General features: G+C 36.1%; 1 protein-coding gene across 3 annotated transcripts in view; it reads right to left on the bottom strand.

The window, feature by feature from the left end:
- LOC123537554 (CWF19-like protein 1) overlaps positions 1–21,992 on the bottom strand; it is a 281,916-nt gene that overhangs the window by 156,022 nt on the left and 103,902 nt on the right. For 2 of the 3 annotated variants that reach the window (XM_053529211.1, XM_053529212.1), the window contains exon 6: positions 2,239–2,442. The exons of the other annotated variant lie outside the window; for it this stretch is intronic. In XM_053529211.1, the coding sequence (XP_053385186.1) occupies positions 2,239–2,442 (204 nt within the window). The remainder of the gene's footprint in view (positions 1–2,238; positions 2,443–21,992) is intronic. 3 annotated transcript variants of the gene reach the window in all.

The raw sequence follows: 21,992 nt of genomic DNA, 5'->3' as shown, positions 1-21,992 counted from the left end.
TGATCTTAGACCTAGGGACCTGGTTCTTGCGTATGACACTCCGTCTCGTGGTGGTGAACATTTGTGCCAAGTTATATCATAATCCCTCCATGCATGAAGAAGAAATGCTCCGGACAGTTTTCATTCTTGTATCCTTTGACCTCTACTGGAGTGTGACCTTGACCTTGGACCTAAGGACCTGGTTCTTGCGCATGACACTCCGTCTCATGATGGTGAACAATTGTGCCAAGGTGCATCAAAATCCCTCCATGCATGAAGAAGATATGCTCTGGACAAAGTCTGTGGACGCCGCCCTCCTGCCCCACCGCCCGCCAAGGGCGTTCCCATAATACGTCCAGTTTTTCAAACGGGCGTATAATATCAAAGCCCTACGCCCTGTTGTTTTGGACAAGAAGGTTTTTAAACTTTTCCCTATATAAGTCTATATAAACCAAGTGACCCCCAAGGGTGGGGCCATAGTTGACCCCAGGGGGATAATTTGAACAATCTTGGTAGAGGACCACTAGACGATGCTACATACCATATATAAAAGCCCTAGGACCTGTGGTTTTGGACAAGAAAATTTTTCTTTCAGTTGCCATGGCAACCAGAGTTCTGTATAGAATTCAATTCTTTGAACAATTTTTAAGGAAGACCATCCAAGGAACATCCCTGTTAAGTTTCATCAAAACTGACCCAGTGGTTTAGGTGGAGATGTTGTTTAAAGGAAAGTGTGGACGGCCGGACACCAGACGGTGAGCAATCTCAATAGCTAGCTAAAAATATATTCTTTAAACTGGTGATTTCGGCTATTCTATGAGAGTAACAGTATCAAGATATGAAATTTTGGACACCCATAGTATGTTTTATTATTTCTGACCATTAAAAAATACTCGGGCGAGTTTTTTAAGATGGGGCAGGCCGGTATGTGAATCTAAAAATTAATTTTCTAAGGCCTACATATATATCGTATACAATAAACATGTATATTTTATGCTGTAGGTCTGGCATAACTATGTTCCATTACCACAAGAAAAATTGGCTTTTCCTCAAGAGGTTTTTTTTCAGTTTGTTTCTGAAACATCTTCTTATTGGAAGAAACTTTGCTGATAACAAAAAACTTTGCTGATAACAAATACAGAAACTAGATGCCCACGGGCAACATGTCGAGCCCACCAGCTTGCAAAAGGACTGGGAGTTGCACATGACACTCCTTGTCTCATTGAGGCAAACATTTATGCCAAATAAAAAAGAGATTGCAAAAAGTTACAATATAAGTTATTTAAAGTAACAACAAAGGGACGTAAATCTTAAAAAAAAAAAAAAAAAAAATTCTAAGTCCACACAAAAATCCTCACCAGTAGAGATAGGTCAAAATACACCTGAAAATTGGATGTAACATGCATGTTGCACTACAGAAAAGTGGTCTTGATTTTTCCCTACATCCAGTAATAAAAAAGTTAAAAATATAAGCTATTTATAGTAACACCTGAAAATTGGATGTAACATGCATGTTGTACTACAGAAAAGTGGTCTTGATTTTTCCCTACGACCAGTAATAAAAAAGTTACGAATATAAGCTATTTATAGTAACAACAAAGGGAAGTAATTCTAGGATCTTGTGCATGACACTCCGCCTCATGATGATGAACAATTGTGCCAAGTTACATCAAAATCCCACTATGCATCAAAAAGAAATGCTCCAGACAGTCATTCTTGTATCTGGCTTTTGACCTCTAAGTGTGACCTTGACCTTAGACCTAGGGACCTGGTTCTTGCGCAAAATCCCTCCATGCATGAAGAAGAAATGCTCCGGACAGTCATTTTTGAATTTGACGTCATTTTTGAATTTGACCTTTGACCTGTAAGTGTGACCTTGACCTTTAAGATAGGAACCTGGGGTTTGCGCAAGACACTCTGTCTCACTGAGGTTAACAATGCTCCGGACAAACTTCAATTTGACCTCCAACTGTGACCTTGACCTTTGATATAGGAACATGGGGTTTGCACATGACACTCCTCATTGAGGTAAACATTTATGCCAAATATAAACAAGATTGCTCCATGCATGTCAAAGTTATGGTCCGGACAAACAGATCCGGACGAACGCAAGGATGCACGCACATACATCGAACAGCCATTTGGACAACTATGTCTTCGCTTCCGCAAGCGGGTTCGACAACTACATTTAATCAAAAGTCTATCAGCTAATTACGAAACTCTAAATACATGCAAACTATACACTATATTGCAATATACCTTTTTTCTGTTTTCGTTTCCAACGTTTGCGAGAGCTATAAATCTAGTCACATGTCTAGCAGGTTCTGCGAGCACCTTGTGGTTCCTGTAAGGCTGACGTTCATAATGCACACCTTCCAAACCACAGAAATGGTAGCGGGGCCTCAATCTTATTGCCAGTTCATTCAAGGCCTCTGACCCACAATCACTTGAACTGAACCCTTCCTAAAATACAACAAGAGGGTCATGATGACCCTGGATCATTCACCTGAGTAGTATGAGCTACATGTTTCAAATGTCAAATGATGCTAAAATATTAAGAAAGTAGGTCAGTAGGTCACATTCATGGTCACTGAAAGTCAGTTTTAAGATTGGTGTGCAAAACTGTATATATCATCCAAATTTCAAGGCTGTATCTTAAACAAGAGGGTCATGATGACCCTGGATCGCTCATCTGAGTAATATGAATTACATAAGCAAGTGTAAGAGATCAGGTGAGAAAGTCAAATAAAAGTAAGCATTGAAATCTTTTCCCAGTTGTGTGAAGATGTTTCAAATGTCAAACTGATGCTAAAATATTCAGAAAGTAGGTCAGCAGGTCACATTAATGGTCACTGAAAGTCAGTTTTAAAATCGGTGTGCAAAACTGTATATGTCATCCAAATTTCAAGGCTGTATCTTAAAGAACAAGAAAGTAGGTTAGTAAGTCATATTTAAGGTCAATGAAAGTCAGCTTTGAGATCAGTGTGCAAAACATTATATGTGGTCCAAGTTTCATGGCTGTACCTTAAATAACAAGAAAGTAGGTCAGTAGGCCAAAGTCAAGTGACCCCTAATTACTCAAGGTCATCAGGTATATAATTATAGTTAAACAGTCTATGTTAACTATAAACAGTCTATGTCATGAAAACCTGCTTAAGGTGGAATGCGCCTAATTTGAAGTTATTGGGTTCCGTTTCAACATTTTGTTTAATATAAAATTCAGCATATTCCTCACAGAATGCGTATTTTACTTTTTTGATATTTCTGTAACTTTTTTCTCTGCAAACCTTCAAATACGACCATTGACATCCATTTTTTATGAACTGCGATTTCACGTCTGTCAGATGGTTTTCGTAAATTGTTCTATTCATTCTACAAGAATCGATTTGCTTGTTACTCATCATATTTTCATTTTAAAATGTCTTTAAAATGGTATATAATTTGTGGAGATCATTTTAACGTAAAAGTCGATATTAACGTTAAAGTGACGTCAAAGCGACAAATATGACGTTGAGTTTTGAATAAAAAGTTTGCTTTAATCTTGTCTCATTTAAAACCCAAACGATAGAATTTGACCAAAAACTAACATAATGATGAAAACTTTATTTTCTGTTGATTGAAGGAATAAAATAATTATGGGGTCACCGAATTCATTTTCGCGTAAAATTACATTACGCTACCCCTAACCCCAAACTAGAACTGTCACAGGAGTGACTCATACCCCCACCATACGGTCTTGTCACAGAAGAATGGCAACCATAAGAAATCTTAAAAATACTTAGTCTTTGGAGTACTTCATCCTGGGCTTCCACATATAAGTAATACTAGTATAATACTAGTATAGTAATACTAGTAAATATAAAAAATCTCTAATATTAGAGATACACTGAAAGTGAATACAAAAAAAAATGTCTTACCGACCCATGTTACCACAGAAAAATGTATTTACTTTTTACATAGGACTTATAATAAAAAAGTTAGAAAAATACCTAACATATTGAAAATCTAAAAATAGGATTTCTAAAAATAGACTAATTCCTTGAATTTAAGAGGAAGAAACTCAGTACAAAAGTTAAAAAAAGGTTACTTCCCTCTGGCTCTAAGCCAATCAGAATAAGATATAGTGAAAATACATCAAAATTAACCTTAAATTCTAGGTAAAAGGGGACACAATTCAAGAAAAATTAGTGTCAGAGTTATGCACCTTGTGTCACATGATGTGGGTGATGAGGTGGAACATCTATTTTAAGTCTGAATCAAATCCATTCAGTAGTAACTGAGATATAGTGAAAATACATCAAAATTAACCTTAAATTCTAAGTAAAAAGGGGCATAATTCATGAAAAATTGGTGTCAGAGTTATGCACCTTGTGTCACATGATGTGGGTGATGAGGTGGAACATCTATTTTAAGTTTGAATCAAATCCATTTTGTAATAACTGAGATATAGTGAAAATACATCAAAATCAACCTTAAGTTTAAAGTAAAAGGGGACATAATTCATAAAAAAAAATTATGTCAGAGTTAAGCACCTTATGTCACATGATCTGGGTGATGAGGTGGAACAACTATTTTAAGTTTGAATCGAATCCATTTAGTAATAACTCAGATATAGTGAAAATACAACAAAATTAACCTTAAATTCTAAGTAAAAGGGGACATAATTCATGAAAACTTAGTGTCAGAGTTATGCACCTTGTGTCACATGATGTGGACACATGATGTGGGTGATGAAGTGGAACATCTATTTTAAGTTTGAATGAAATCCATTTTGTAGTAACTGAGATATAGTGAAAATACTTCAAAATCAACCTTAAATTCTAAGTAAAAAGGGGCATAATTCATAAAAAAATGGTGTCAGAGTTATGCACCTTGTGTCACATGATGTGGGTGATGAGGTGGAACATCTATTTTAAGTTTGAATCAAATCCATTTAGTAATAACTGAGATATAGTGAAAATACAACAAAATTAACCTTAAATTCTAAGTAAAAGGGGACATAATTCATGAAAACTTGGTGTCAGAGTTATGCACCTTGTGTCACATGATGTGGGTGATAAGGTGGAACATGTATTTTAAGTTTGAATCAAATCCATTTGGTAATAACTGAGATAATAGATTTCGGGACGCGACGGGACGGGACGGGACGCGACAAAACTGACTCCTATATACCCCCCTCAAACATGTTTGGTGGGGGTATAATCATAAGATAGCGCAACTGAGTATTTTTTCCAGTATCTCCTCTTTTTTCGATAAATCCACTATTTTATTTTTCTTATTACAACTAAATGAAATTACGCTTTAAAACTCTGCTACATTCGGCGAAAAAATTTCAGTGATGGACTCGGATTTTAATGTTTAGATTATATTCAGTTTAACAAAATGCGACAAAATCGACACCGCATTACCGTTGCTCTGAATTACATTGCTCTACCCCTATCCCAGATATAAACAAGAGGACCATCATGGTCCTGAATCGCTCACCTCTTCCCACATGACCCAGTTTTGAGTATGACGTCGTTTTTTCTATTATTTGACATAGTGACCTAGTTTTTGAGCTCATGTGACCCAGTTTTGAACTTGACCTAGATATTATCAAGATAAAAATTCTGACCAATTTTCAAGAAGATCCATTGAAAAATATGGTCTCTAGAGAGGTCACAAGGTTTTTCTATTATTTGACCTATTGACCTAGTTTTCGAAGGTACGTGACCCTGTTTTGAATTTTACCTAGATATCATCAAGGTGAACATTCTCACTAATTTTCATGAAGATCTCATGAAAAATATGGCCTCTAGAGAGGTCACAAGGTTTTTCTATTTTTATACCTACTGGCCTAGTTTTTGACCGCACGTGACCCAGTTTCAAAATTGACCTAGATATCATCAAGGTGAACATTCAGATCAATTTTCATGAAGATCCATTGAAAAATATGGCCTCTAGAGAGGTCAAAAGATTTTAATAATTTTAGACCTACTGACCTAGTTTTTGACGCAGTTGACCCAGTTTCAAACTTGACTTAGATATCATCAAGATGAACATTCAGACCAACTTTCATACAGATCCCATGAAAAGTATGGCCTCTAGAGAGATCACAAGGTTTTTTTATTATTTGACCTACTGACCTAGTTTTTTAAGGCACATGACCCAGTTTCAAACTTGACCTAGATATCATCAAGGTGAACATTCTGACCAGTTTTTATGGAGATCCATTCACAAGTATGGCCTCTAGAGAGGTCACAAGGTTTTTCTATTTTTAGACCTACTGACCTAGTTTTTGACCACACATGACCCTGTTTTGAATTTGACCTAGATATCATCAAGATGAACATTCAGACCAATTTTCATACAGATCCCATGAAAAATATGGCCTTTAGAGAGGTCACAAGGTTTTTCTATTATTTGACCTACTGACCTAGTTTTTGATTGCACGTGACCCACTTTCGAAACTGACATAGATATCATCAAGATGAACATTCAGACCAACTTTCATACAGATCCCATGAAAAATATGGCCTCTAGAGAGGTCACAAGGTTTTTCTATTATTTGACCTACTGACCTAGTTTTTGAAGGCAAGTGACCCACTTTCGAACTTGACCTAGATATCATCAAGGTGAACATTCTGACCAATTTTCATGAAGATCTCCTGAAATATATGGCCTCTAGAGAGGTCACAAGGTTTTTCTATTTTTAGACCTACTGGCCTAGTTTTTGACCGCACGTGACCCAGTTTCGAACTTGACCTAGATATCATCAAGATGAACATTCAGACGAACTTTCATACAGATCCCATGAAAAATGTGGCCTTTAGAGAGGTCACAAGGTTTTTCTATTATTTGACCTACTGACCTAGTTTTTGATGGCACGTGACCCAGTTTCGAACTTGACCTAGATATCATCAAGATGAACGTTCTGACCAATTTTCATGAAGATCTTGTGAAATATATGGCCTCTAGAGAGGTCACAAGGTTTTTCTATTTTTAGACCTACTGACCTAGTTTTTGATGGCACGTGACCCAGTTTCGAACTTGACCTAGATATCATCAAGGTGAACATTCTGACCAATTTTCATGAAGATCTTGTGAAATATATGGCCTCTAGAGAGGTCACAAGGTTTTTCTATTTTTAGACCTACTGACCTAGTTTTTGAAGGCACGTGACCCAGTTTCGAACTTGACCTAGATATCATCAAGATGAACATTCTGACCAATTTTCATAAAGATCCCATGAAAAATGTGACCTCTAGAGTGGTCACAAGCAAAAGTTTACGGACGCACGGACGGACGACGGACACCGCGCGATCACAAAAGCTCACCTTGTCACTTTGTGACAGGTGAGCTAAAAAAACTGCGTAACTTAATGGATTTTCTTGTGATAAAGACAAACTCATTTTTAATATTTTAGGCAATACCAAATTGATTACCGTATTTTGGTGTGTATAGGTCGCGGTAATGTATAGTCCGCATCTAATTTTTGCTCTGGAAATGGTCGGAAAATTTAACTTCTACCGTATTAGTCGCAGTTAAATTTCGGATTTTTTCCCCAGCAATATTTAATATTTACCAGCAAAAAAGTTATGGCGGCGGCCATATTGATGCCGCGGACTGAATTATTATCAGAACCTGATTGGTGGAAATCGGACAGTGTTATTTTTGTTCCCAACCGTTTCGTACCAACAGTAGTATCGGTAACAGAAGCGGCTTTTTGACACTAATTGGCAGCAGACGGTTTGCGTTTACATTCTGTTATCATGCAAGTTTAAGTGTGAATTGTTTGCACAGCAATTATAACACCTTTCCGTGTCATGTAATTAACCGCGTTCTTTTGATTCTGAGTAAAAAGATTAACAAAATATCTCTTTTTGGATTTTTTTCTTGTATTTAAAAATCAAAAGTAAAAAATTATCTTTCAAGTTTTTTAATACGCGAAGAATTAGTATAAACAATGTTTGGAATGGAGGATGGATCTGTCCAGATTTTATCCAACCCGGAGTACATGTCAATGGCGTCCAGTAAAACGAAAGTAGAAACAAACGTAATTCAGACTGCAAAAACATCTTTGAATTAAAGTCATTCGTAATTTTAATAGTCTGTATGGGTTATTTACGATATATTTTATTGAAAGTAACCGCTATTGGTTGAAAAGCCGCCGATATTGATATTTTTTATCCATTTTGTTCGTTCGTAACAGATGCACGTAATTTTGCGAGAGCTACCGTCAGAAAATTGGCTCGAAAAAAAAACTGCTGGCAATGTTCTGTCGTATAGGTCGCAGGAACTTTTTCAGGCAGCAGAATGGGTAGAAAAAGTGCGACCTATACACACCAAAATACGGTAATAGTTCTTCGGAAAATTTTCCAAAAAAATGGGAGCGATTTTTTCAGAGGCGGGTAGCTTTTACATGGAGCGAGCGGGTATTTTTTTGTTTTGGCAGTTATGATTATACATTAAGTTAACATTAAATAACACAAAACTTAAACATTTACAGTGTGACTAAGACAGTAGATAGCTTTTCTATATGTTTTAAAGACTACATGAATGGTTTTGCAAATAAATTCTTGCTAAAACTCACTGAATCACTTTGTTTTTATTTTGTATTTATAATTACTAAGGGATGAGTGTCTTATTTTTAATTTTGACTGTTCTACATTAATCTGAAGGCGTGCCCATTTAATGGCAGAGGATGAGGAATATTTAAGACAAAACGGGCACCCAAGTGGAATAATATATCTTCTGAAACCCAGTTAGATGGCTTCGACACATGAGCAACTTTGTGCCCCTAGTGAAACTCCAAACGGTAGAGGTGAGGGGAAGTAATAAATCACTTGACCAATGAGACCAAACGGAGTTGGGCACACAAATGCTTCGACATCGCTCAAATCCCATTGGAATAATTTCTTAACAGATCAGGCTAGCTTAAGTTTTTGTGGTAGAGGTTCATTTCAGTCAAAAATGATAATAGACGGACAAAAAATGATCCTAATATGGCCACTCTTAAAAGTGTTATTTGTTGTGCTTTGATTGACCAAGAAATTTTGAGTTGGGAAGGTCTGTTTTTTCAGTTTCTTTCTTTCAATCAATTCACAGCCAATTAATATACAAACAGGGAAAATTGGGGTTACAGTACGACAGAAATTATTTTTTATATCTACACTACTTATATGAAAAGCTAAACATTTTTTTTAAATTGAATATTATGCATTTTGATAGAATATCTGACTGCCGTACTAAAGAAGTTAGGTTCAAAACGATTTGGGCCCGAGACAATTAATGTGATGGATCAGTCATGATCTGTGAACAAACTTTTTTTTTTTAAGAAAGCACTCGGCTTTGGCTCTAGATATAAAATATTGAACTAAACAACTGATAACAAATGGTTTGAAAACTTTATCTGAACAATATTTCTATGTTTAATCCAAATATTTTTAATTGAATCCCCGTGCACGTCTTACAAGTCGGGCTTTGTTCTTTTCACTGTATTGAACAATCGTAGAACGTGCCTACTTCATCACCTACCGGCACATCAAAGGCCATGTGTGGCACTAGCACAGACACTCCAGATTTAAAACAAATGATGAACAACACCATAATTCCTGACTTTTTGAGTTTGAGTCATCAGCTACATGTATTACGAATGCATGAATTCCGATCAATATCACTTTGACACATTAAAACAGCGATAAAACCTGTTTTACCGTTATCATTCCGGACCGCGTAATCAGAAAAAAAAAAAAAATTTGTGTAGATATTTATGTACGTGCGGGCAGGTGAATTTTTTTCTCTTTTTCTCGAGAATGAAATCATTGATGCGGTAGTTCCGACAAACAACGAATCAATTTGGTATGGCCTTAAGTAGAATTTAATCAAAGTGTGCAATGATTTCATTGAATTTCAACATTAAGATTGAAATGATTTATCTCGCAAGTTAATGATAATACATGAACAGTCATGTATCGATGCACATTTACAAAAATAAATAAGAAAACGACAGAATATAATTAAAATTCTTTATTTGAATTATCTCAACCTTTTTATTTTAACAATTACCTGTACAGAAATCCACCACAGGCCGCTATTTCCGTGACTTATTATCTGTGCGTAAAAATGGTTACATAAAGAACTTAATTTTATGGAGGCAAATAAATATAATACAACTTTAGAAAATTTAAAAAAAAAAAACTCATGTAATTATATCATCATGTTTGTATAAACATTATTTATTTATTTAACTTCACTACAAATTTTACGCTTGGGAGATATTTCGATCCGAATAAAGTGCATCCTTTGTGAATAACTGTGGGGAAACAGAGTATATTTGTTATACGGAGGCTGATGCTCTGAAAAGGGTAATTTATTTAGCAACTTGGCAGATAGAAACTCCATCCTTTGCAAAGAGGTTTTAGCTCTACAGATATGTGTGTAAAGAAAGGTTATCCTTGTATTCATAGGCACGTAATAGAAACAAATTTCATATGTAATATTGTTTCGTTAACATTAGAAACCTATCAGACATCACAAATATGAGTAAACATTCTGGTAAAACTGTTAGATATTCCATGAAATAAAAAAAAAAATTGTTTGCTTTGGATTTAGCCCTGTTAACGGGCAGTTAACCTAGCCAGTGTTCCTGGATTCTGCATTCTCAACAAGTAACTTCCAACTTCACCATATAATTCAGAGGTGGAGGACGAATGATTTCGGACACATGCCTTTAGGCCCTACTCGGAGATCGAACTCATGATTCATAGATCTGCGCTCCTTCACTGACCTCAGCAGGCGGGGTAAAGAAAGAAAGAAAAACAAGAGGGCCATGATGGCTCCATATCGCTCACCTGAGTACCATTGCTCTTAATGATAAGATCAAGTTTTGACAAAGATCATATAGGCATACACATTAAATATCATCAGGATAAATATTTTCTTGTAACAGTCCTTTTTGACCTATGGGTCACATACTAGTCAGGGCCAATCTCCATATCAAGTTTGAGGGTCCTAGGCTAAAATGCTGCATTTTTGTACTAGCATGACTATTCCTTACCCTGGAAGACTTAAATAATATTTAAAACCAGTCTCATAAGATGCTGCTGAGGTATATTCATTTACATAAAATATTTGTCATAAATTCAGTCAAAAGTTATTTACCATGATTGTCCGAGTCCATCTGATGGCATAAATGACATTTCAAATCAGTATCTTCATTGGTTACTGAGATACACCCATTTTAATTTGAAACAAAGGGAGGTAATTTGACATAAAATCAGTCCATAGTTATCTACCCTGATTGTCTCAGTCCAACTAATGACAATAATGAAATTTCAAATGAGTCCTATAAATACTGAGATAAATCTATTTTTAATAAAATTAGGGGAGGTAATCATGCATTGGTATATGCATGTAGAAGATACAGAGTACAAGCCTTTAAAACAATATATTAGAAAAGTATTCATATCCGTAAATGTTCAATCAAGAGTTATCTAACATAACTATTTCTTACCATGGAAGACATAAATAACATTTCAAACCTATCTCATTAGAAACTGCTAGGTATATTCATTTACATAAAAAGGGAGGTAATTTGTCATAAATTCAGTCAATATGTATCTTCACTGGTTGTCCAAGTCAATTTGATGGCATAAATGAAATTTCAGATCAGTATCTTCATTAGTTACATTGAAATACCCATTTTAATTTGAAATAAAGGGAGGTAATTTGACATAAAATCAGTCCATAGTTATCTTCCCTGATTGTCTCAGTCCAACTAATGACAATAATGAAATTTCAAATGAGTCCTATAAGTACTTACTGATATAAATCCATTTTGATTAAAATCAGGGGAGGTAATCAGATATAAAATAACTCCCGAACCCGAGATTGGTTCTGACAGATTCATCATGGAATCCAAGATTTATTGTTGTTGAAGATATTTTGCAAGTCTGTATCAAATCAAACCATAAACGAAGTCTCTATATGGCTGCAAAACCAAAATAGCAAATTTTGGACCTTTAAGGGGCCATAACTCTGGAACCCATGAAGGGATCTGGCCAGTTTTCGAAAGGAACCAAGATATAATGCCAATACAAGTTGTGTGCAAGTTTGATTAAAGTTGATTGCAAAATGTTGTCTCTATCGTGTTCACAAGCCAAAAATAGCAAATTTTGGCCCTTTAAGGGGCCATAACTCCGGAACACATGATGGGATCTGGCCAGTATTCGAAAGGAACTGAGATATTATGCCAATACAAGTTGTGTGCAAGTTTGATTAAAGTTGATTGCAAAATGTTGTATCATGTTCACAAGCCAAAAATAGCAAATTTTGGCCCTTTAAGGGGCCATAACTCTGGAACCCATGATGGGATCTGGCCAGTTTTCGAAAGGAACCAATATATTATGCCCATACAAGTTGTGTGCAAGTCTGATTTAAATCAATTAAAATACAAAATGTGGTCTCTATCGTGTTCACAAGGAAATTGTGGACGGACGGACGGACGACGGACAAAGGGCGGTCACAAAAGCTCACCCTGTCACTACGTGACAGGTGAGCTAAAAACAGTGGTTGTGAAACTCATTGTAATTCAACAGCGGTTGAATGTTAAACAGTGTAATTCTATGTTACCTTTATCTATATGTGCGACTCAAGAATCGTAATTTTGTACGGAGGACCGGAGGCTCAAACATGTAACCCCTGCCTTCGTATCTACGATATATTAGGATTTGTACGAGTACGTGTATATGTGTAAGGTTTCACTTTTTATTTTAATAAGCATCTGAGTTGTCAAAATTCAGAATGTAACACTTTTCAAACAATTTAGCAGTGCTCTCATAGAAACTACAATGTATACGCTAACGCGTATATGTAACTTTGGGATAGTATCTCTTATATCATGATTACGGAAATTATAGAAGTTATAATTTATTTCAAATAGCGCCTGTGGTATAAAATTCCACCGTCAATATAATATGTGAACATATGCGTGGCAATTAACCTGGCAAGCCTGTGGTAACTAATTTTATGGGCTGAGGAAGTAAGAAACGAAATAGTAAAAATGTATGACATTGGGATGTGCGTGCGTGTGTGCATGCATGCTTAGGGAAGGTTTGGGATCATAACAAGCATGAATAACAAGATTCAAACAACCTTTACTGCAGTGGCGGGGCGGCTAATGCATGGTCATACTTCTGAAATTACAAACCTCAAAATATTTGAACTTGTCGTATAATATTGAACTACAGTCAAACTTGTGTTAGCGACCACCCGTGAATAGCGACCACCTGTCGACAACGACCGGTCTCTGGTCCCCCCGTAGAAAAATGCTCATAAAAAGGCCGTGAATAGCGACCACCTGGTGACCGCGACCAGCGACCGGCCTAATTCATTCCCAAGGGTCATATTTGCCCCCAATAACTACCAAGCTGGACCGTTCCGGCATGAAAATATTTGAAATCCGCCGAATTTTCATGACTTTCGCATTATAGCGAAGATAATAATAACTGCTTGATTGAAAATTTGCAAGTTTGCACTGGCCGAATTAATACATAGAACATAAAGAAAGAAAGAAGCTGTAAAATACTTTTTATCAGCATGATAATGGCTAACTGAGAAGTGACCCTTCCCCCTGAATAAAGACCACCTGTGAACAAAGACCACTTAGGTTTGTTCCAAAGAGTGGTCTTTGTTCACAGGTTTGACTGTATGATATTTTACAATAATGATGTTTCAAGTGTGAAAACTACGAACTATATATACAATTGCATATGCGTAAATTCTTCATTTTAGCAGTGTATTACAATGGAAAACTTGTTAATTGGTATTTTGAATAAGGAAAAGATGAAAAAAAAAAAAATTATATAGAAAATATATTTAAAGCGATTTTCAAAAATAACATGATCAGTATTTTACGCAAAGTTGTGGCATTGGCGTATATTAAACATTCTGCATTGAAACCATTTCGCACTGAAGTCGCCAGTTTTACAGTTATAAAGACCTCTTTTTAAAAGAAAAACCCACTTTCTCACGTACCACGATTCGTTTCACGTCTGTGGTGAGCCTCCGGTGAATAAGAGTGTAAAATACTAAGATTTGAAAAGAGATATATATCAGAAAAACACGTAAACTAAGCTACGTTGTGATTTGGGGGTAGGGGTAAGGTAATGCAATTTTACGCGAAAATGAATTCGGTGACCCCATAATTTTATTCTTTCAATCAACAGAAAATAAAGTTTTCATCATTATGTTGGTTTTTGGTCAAATTCTATCGTTTGGATTTTAAACGAGACAAGATTAAAGCAAACTTTTTATTCAAAACTCAACGTCATATTTGTCGCTTTGACGTCACTTTAACGTAAATACAGACTTTTACGTTAAAATGATCTCCACACCATTTCAAAGACATTTTTAAAAGAAAATATGATGAGAAACAAGCAATTTGATTCTTGTAGAATGAATAGAACAATTTACGATAACCATCTGACGGATGTGAAATCGTGGTTCATAAAAATTGGATGTCAATGGTTGTGTTTGAAGGTTTGCAGAGAAAAAAGTTACAGAAATATCAAAAAAGTAAAATACGCATTCTATGAGGAATATGCTGAATTTTATATTAAACAAAATGTCAAAATGGAACCCAATAACTTCAAATTAGGCGCATTCCACCTTAATACGGCTGTGCTGAAAAAAGCCAAAATATTTTGAATCAATTTTAAGTACAGTACGTAAGACATCTGTACCCATGGCTCTTTGTTTTGTAAATGATTGCCGTGGTAACACCACTCTAATTTTGTTCATTAATTTGAAAATCAAACAAGAAGCACAAAAGCGATAATAATTTGCAAAACTACATTTTAAGAGTACATTTGTATCTCCTATTTCGACTATCCATATACCTAGCAAATAGGATGCCATTAAACAATCAGTAAAAAATCATATGTACATAAAAATAATTTTCTGATCAGACCAATAGGCTTCCAATGTCACTACTCCTTCATCCAAATTTGACAATACCAAATCCAAAGTTGACAGGTAATCTGTTGTAGGTTCCTTGTTTTTAATACTGCATGACAACACATCATTAAGTTTTCTGAGAATTGTTTGATAAATGTCTAAATTGACAATGTTGAAATCATCCATGACAACCAATGGTTTTGTAAAGTTCAAATGCTGGATAAGATGTTTTTCTATAACTGTAAAGCAATCTTTATTTTGCATATAGGCGCACAAGAGGGTCACGATGACCCTGAATTGCTCACCTGAGTAATATGGGCCACAAGTTTAAAATGGTAAACTGATGCTAAAATATTAGAAAGTAGGTCAGTAGGTCAAATTCATGGTCATTGAAAGTCAGTTTTAAGATCAGTGTGCAAAACTGTACATGTCATCCAAATTTCAAGGCTGTATCTTAAACTAGATGCCCACGGGCAACATGTCGAACCCGCCAGCTGTCAAAAGGACTAAGAGTTGCACATGACACCCTGTCTCATTGAGGCAAACATTTATGCCAAATAAAAAATGACTGCAAAAAGTTACAATATAAGTTATTTATAGTAACAACAAAGGGAAGTAAATCTTTTAAAAAAATGTAAGTCCAAACAAAAATCCTTACCAGTAGAGATAGGTCAAAATACACCTCAAAATTGGATATAACATGCATATTGTACTACAGCAAAGTGGTCTTGATTTTTTCCTACGACAAGTAATAAAAAAGTTACAATATAAGCTATTTATAGTAAAAACAAAGTGAAGTAATTACAGGTTCTTGCACACGACACTCCGTCTCATCATGGTGAACAATTGTGCCAAGTTACATCAAAATCCCTCCATGCATGAAAAAGAAATGCTCCGGACAAAGTCTTTCTTGTATCTGACTTTTGACCTCTAAGTGTGACCTTGACCTTAGACGTAGGGTCCTGGTTCTTGTGCATGACACTCCGTCACATGGTTGTGAACATTTGTGCCAAGTTACATCAAAATCCCTCCATGCATGAAGAAGAAGTAACTGCTCATCATTATTGTATTTAACCTTTGACCTCCAGTGTGACCTTGACCTTTGAGACAGGGAACTGCGGTTTGTGCATGACACACCAAACAGCCATTTGGACAACTATCTCTTCACTTCCACAAACGGGCTTGACAAAAGAAAACAAGAGGACCATGATGGTCCTGAATCGCTCACCTGTCCCAACATGACCCAGTTTTGAACTGAGTATGACGTCATTTTTATTATTTGACATGGTGACCTAGTTTTTGAGCTCATGTGACCCAGTTTTGAACCTGACCTAGATACCATCAAGATGAACATCCAGACCAACTTTCATACAGATCCCATGAAAAATATGGCCTCTAGAGAGGTCACAAGGTTTTTTCGTTATTTGACCTACTGACCTAGTTATTGATGGCACATGACCCAGTTTCAAAACTGACCTAGATATCATCAAGGTGAACATTCTGACCAATTTTCATGAAGATCCATTCAAAAGTATGGCCTCTAGAGAAGTCACAAGGTTTTTCTATTTTTAGACCTAATGACCTAGTTTTTAATCGCAGCTGACCCAGTTTTGAAACTGACCTAGATATCATCAAGATGAACATTCAAACCAACTTTCATACAGATCCCATGAAAAATATGACCTCTAGAGAGGTCACAAGGTTTTTCTATTATTTGACCTACTGACCTAGTTTTTGAAGGCACATGACCCAGTTTCGAACTTGACCTAGATATCATCAAGGTGAACACTCTGACCAATTTTCATGAAGATCTTGTGAAAAATATGGCCTCTAGAGAGGTCACAAGGTTTTTCTACTTTTAGACCTACTGACCTAGTTTTTTAACACAGTTGACCCAGTTTTCAACTTGGCCCAGATATCATCAAGATGAACATTCAGACCAATCTTCATACAGATCCCATGAAAAATATGGCCTCTAGAGAGGTCACAAGGTTTTTTTATTATTTGACCTACTGACCTAGTTATTGAGGGCACGTGACCCAGTTTCGAACTTGACCTAGATATCATCAAGATGAACATTCTGACCAACTTTCATGAAGATCCATTCAAAAGTATGACCTCTAGAGAGGTAACAAGGTTTTTCTATTTTTAGACCTAATGACCTAGTTTTTGACCGCAGCTGACCCAGTTTTGAACTTGACCTAGATATCATCAAGATGAACATTCAGAACAACTTTCATACAGATCCCATGAAAAATATGGCCTCTAGAGAGGTCACAAGGTTTTTCTATTATCTGACCTACTGACCTAGTTTTTAAAGGCACGTGACCCAGTTTCGAACCTGACCTAGATATCATCAAGTTGAACATTCTGACCAATTTTCATGAAGATCTTTTGAAAAATATGGCCTCTAAAGAGGTCACAAGGTTTTTCTATTTTTAGACCTACTGACCTAGTTTTTAACCGCACGTGACCCAGTTTCGAACTTGACCTAGATATCATCAAGATGAACATTCTGACCAACTTTCATGAAGATCCATTCAAAAGTATGACCTCTAGAGAGGTAACAAGGTTTTTCTATTTTTAGACCTAATGAACTAGTTTTTGACCGCAGCTGACCCAGTTTCGAACTTGGTCTAGATATCATCAAGATGAACATTCAGAACAACTTTCATACAGATCCCATGAAAAATATGGCCTCTAGAGAGGTCACAAGGTTTTTCTATTATCTGACCTACTGACCTAGTTTTTGAAGGCACGTGACCCAGTTTCGAACTTGACCTAGATATCAACAAGTTGAACATTCTGACCAATTTTCATGAAGATCTTTTGAAAAATATGGCCTCTAGAGAGGTCACAAGGTTTTTCTATTTTTAGACCTACTGACCTAGTTTTTGACCGCACGTGATCCAGTTTCGAACTTGACCTAGATATCATCAAGATGAACATTCTGACCAATTTTCATAAAGATCCCATGAAAAATGTGACCTCTAGAGAGGTCACAAGCAAAAGTTTACGCACGGACGGACGACGGACGCTGCGCGATCACAAAAGCTCACACTGTCACTTTGTGACATGTGAGCTAAAAACTGGTCAGTAGGTCAAGGTCTCTTTTCACCACAGGGGCATTAATTTGAACAATCTTGTTAGAGATCCACTAGGCAAGGCTACATACCAAATATCAAAGGCCTAGGCCTTGAACTTTCAGACAAGAAGATTTTTTTTTTCCCTATATAAATCTATGTTAAATTCGGGACCCCCAGGGCAGGGCCTCTTTTCACCCCAGAGGCATAATTTGAACAATTTTGGTAGAGGACCTCAAGGAAATGCAACATACCAAATATCAAAAGCCTAGGCCTTGCAGTTTCAGGCAAGATATTTAAATTTCTTTCCTATACAAGTCTATGTAAAATTTCAGACCCACTGGGGCAGGGCCTCTTTTCACCCCTAGGGTTATAATTTGAACAATTTTGGTAGAGGACCACATGGCAATGCTACATACAAAATATCAAAGGCCTAGGTCTTGTGGTTTTAGACAAGACGATTTTTGAATTTTTTTCCATACAAGTCTATGTAAATCTTGGGACCCCTGGGGCGGGGCCTCTTTTCACCCCAGGGGCATAATTTGAACAATCTTCATAGAGGACCATTAGATGATGTAACATGCCAAATATCAAAGCTCTACGCCTTGTGGTTTTGGACAAGAAATGTTTTTAAGTTTTTCCTTTTGGTTGCCATGGCAACCAGAATTCTGCATGGAATTAAATTCTTTGAATAATTTTGAAAGGGGGCCACCCAAGGATCATTCCTGTGAAGTTTGGTGTAATTCTGCCCAGTGGTTTTCAAGAAGAAGATTTTTTTAGAAATTGTTGACGGACACACAACACATGTCACCAACACGCGAGGCACAACACACGACGGACGACGGACATCAAGCAGTCACAAAAGCTCACCATGAGCCTTTGGCTCAGGTGAGCTAAAAAGATTTTTATAGATAAAAATAAAATTACTCATCTCATGTGTAAATTTTATAACCTTTAAATGACTGAACTTGAATCTAATTTAAGGGACTCTTCTTGAACAACAGTACACAATTTTGTGATCTGACCAGTAAGTTTCTACTGTCCCCACAGTGGCATCAAAATTTGTAATTAGTAAGTCTAATGTAGACAGACTATCAGTTGTAGGTTAATTTATAAGTAATCTAGTCATACAAATACTGCAAAACACCTCCACGACATTTTGAAGCATCTATAGTAAAATCCACCAGAAAGATTAAAGGTTTATGATGTACCAAATGTGGGAAAAGTTTATCTGTCAGAACAGAGCGAAGAGCAGTATCTGACATTTTTGGTGACTTATACAACACAATAATTTGCATTTCATTCTCCTGCAATATTCAGAAGAACAAATTCAAAATATGCAGAGCTAAATTTGACTGAAGATGTTATAACAACATCATCTTTGATATAAATAGCCAACCCATGTAAAGGTCTTTCTGATGTTGATCTGGCACACTGATCATTGCGTACTAAATGGTATCCTTGTATCTGATAATAAGTATCATCATCATTCTCATGTAATCAAGTTTCTGCAAATCCAATGATATCACAAGACATCAAGCCCTCTATCATGTCCCACATCAATGAAATGCTTATGCAGTGATCTGCAATTATTGAAAGCTATTTTGAAATACATGCTCGAATGAATAGATTCCAAAGAAACATAACAAAATTCTAGGAAAGCATCTTTATGCAGTCTCTCCATTTCAGTTTTAACTTGTTCATCAACTTGTAAAGCATGTTCATTAAAATTGAGAATCTGAAGCTTTTTCAGGGATCTTACTCTACTCAGTGCAACGTAGTGAAGATGTGGAACTTTTCATGTTCTCTGTTGTGATAAGTCAATAACAACACTATCAAGGGTAGTTCCTTGTGCTCTATGAACTGATCGTCCTGCAGATGGTTGTAAAGGAAACTGAATTCTTTCAAAAGTCTTCTTGTTGTACATAAAGGTACTTTCAATATCAAATATAGGTGTCCAGTTTTCATCTATCTGATTATGATACAGGTCTCTATTTTTATATTTCAATCTTGTTTCTATGCCTGCTTTCAAATCCTCAAGTTGTATCCATTTAATACTAGGACATTGTGTTTATCTCTGTTTGTACTCAATGAGTTTTACAACACATGATGCACCATTTGCAAGGCCATCTTCAGTATTTGTATTTACAGTAAGATCATAAAACAACCCATGAATGACATCCAATGAGCAATGAAGATTTGCAGTTCTGTTTGGATCTGTTGGTAACCATTTTTTTTCCTTTGATAACTTTGGTGAAAGAACAGAATCATGACAGAGAACCAAAACCTTACCTTTGTTTGAACTGTTTATGAGTGTCTCATTGAAAATATGCATGTAATACAGTCGAGACTGTTTTAAGAGACCGACTTTGGGAAGCAGCGAAAAAGGTCACATATGACAGGGAGTCTTTTAAACAGTCTCACTTAACAGGATGACGCTGGTTTCATATATTTTTCCAATTAAAGTACATGAATATCGGATACTTATATATTGGTCTCTTTTAAGGTAGGAGTGGAAAATGATTAAATACTATTTCTTTAATTGCATATTGATAAAATATAAATTTCAAATAATTTGCATCATTCGTATGATCTTGATAAAACAAATTTAAGATCATGATCTGGCAAGAAAATAAAGGGGAGCAGTAAAATATAAATGTTCCATTTGAACTATTTACACACTGAGGTTTTATGATACTTATATTTTTGTGTACTAATTGTTCATTGACATTTATTTGATTATTGACTGCATCTTTAATCTGTGTTTACTTCGTCGTTTCCTGTTAAATACTGCCATATTTTTGTTTCACCAGGAATAAAGTTAATTTATGCACCGACTCCGAATTCTTCAGCGACTTTATACGCTGGTTTTCCCTAATCGAGCAATTCAAGTGCCTTAACACGCTGTTTTAATGTCAAAACAGTTCTTTTTTATGTTTTTCATCAGTCATTTTTTGTAAACAAGTAAGTTCTTGTCTCAAACAACTTTACGCGAGATAAAGAACGGTAACTCTATCGTGTAAAATCTTGCGAGGGAGCGTCTCAAAGTCGCTGAAAACGGTCTAAATATCGATTCGGGAGCCTGATTTCACAGTTGCTTGTCGCGTAAGGCAGGGGGTTGCTTAATTCAGACTCTTTTAATGGTAAATTGCATCCGGAGCATAAAATAGGGTCGCATATGACAGGGAGTCGCTAAATTCAGGGGGTCGTTAAGGCAGTCTCGACTGTAGTTTTCAGCAAATAAATGTGGAGAATTCTCCTGGTAATTGTTTGCACCAAAATCAATTTCACACCCTTTAAGCACTTATCTTCAGCTGTTAGTGTGTTAGTTCTCAGTCTGTTTAATAATTCTGCAAATGGTAAATCATCCTTCTGTCTCATTACTTCTGTTAACTCGTAAATAACAAACAGTTCTTTCCACATGTTTATTGATAATGATGCAGCACCACCAGTTAACCCATTAATAAAAACAAGAGCACCGCCTTGCGGGTGCTGACGCTCATCTGATTTTTTTTGTGTAATAGAAATATTGTCCTACCCATGATTTTCTAAGTCTAAAAAGGGCCATCATTCTTGCAAAAAGCAGGATAGAGTTATGTTTCTTGATGTACAGTGTCCACTTATGATGGTGAAAAACTGTTGCAAGTTTTAAAGCAATAGCTTTGATAGTTTATGAGAAAAGTTGACTTAAACATAATACTCAACCAAGAAAATGATTTTCTAAGTCCAAAAGGGGCAATAATTATTGCAAAAATCAGGATGGAGTTACGCTGCTTGCTGTACAGGGTCAGCTTATGATGGTGAACAAGTTTGCAAGTTTCAAAGCAATAGCTTTGATAGTTTAAGAGAAAATTTGACCTAAACATAAAACTTAACCAAGAAATCTGATATTTTCTAAGTCCAAAAGGGGCCATAAATCTTGCAAAAAGCAGGATGGAGTTATGTTTCTTGCTTTACAGGGTCAACTTATGATGGTGAACAAGTGTTGCAAGT

Source organism: Mercenaria mercenaria, chromosome 17 (genome assembly GCF_021730395.1).
Source record: "Mercenaria mercenaria strain notata chromosome 17, MADL_Memer_1, whole genome shotgun sequence".
Classification (NCBI taxonomy): Eukaryota; Metazoa; Mollusca; class Bivalvia; order Venerida; family Veneridae; genus Mercenaria; species Mercenaria mercenaria.
This window is presented reverse-complemented; position numbering and strand designations above follow the sequence as displayed.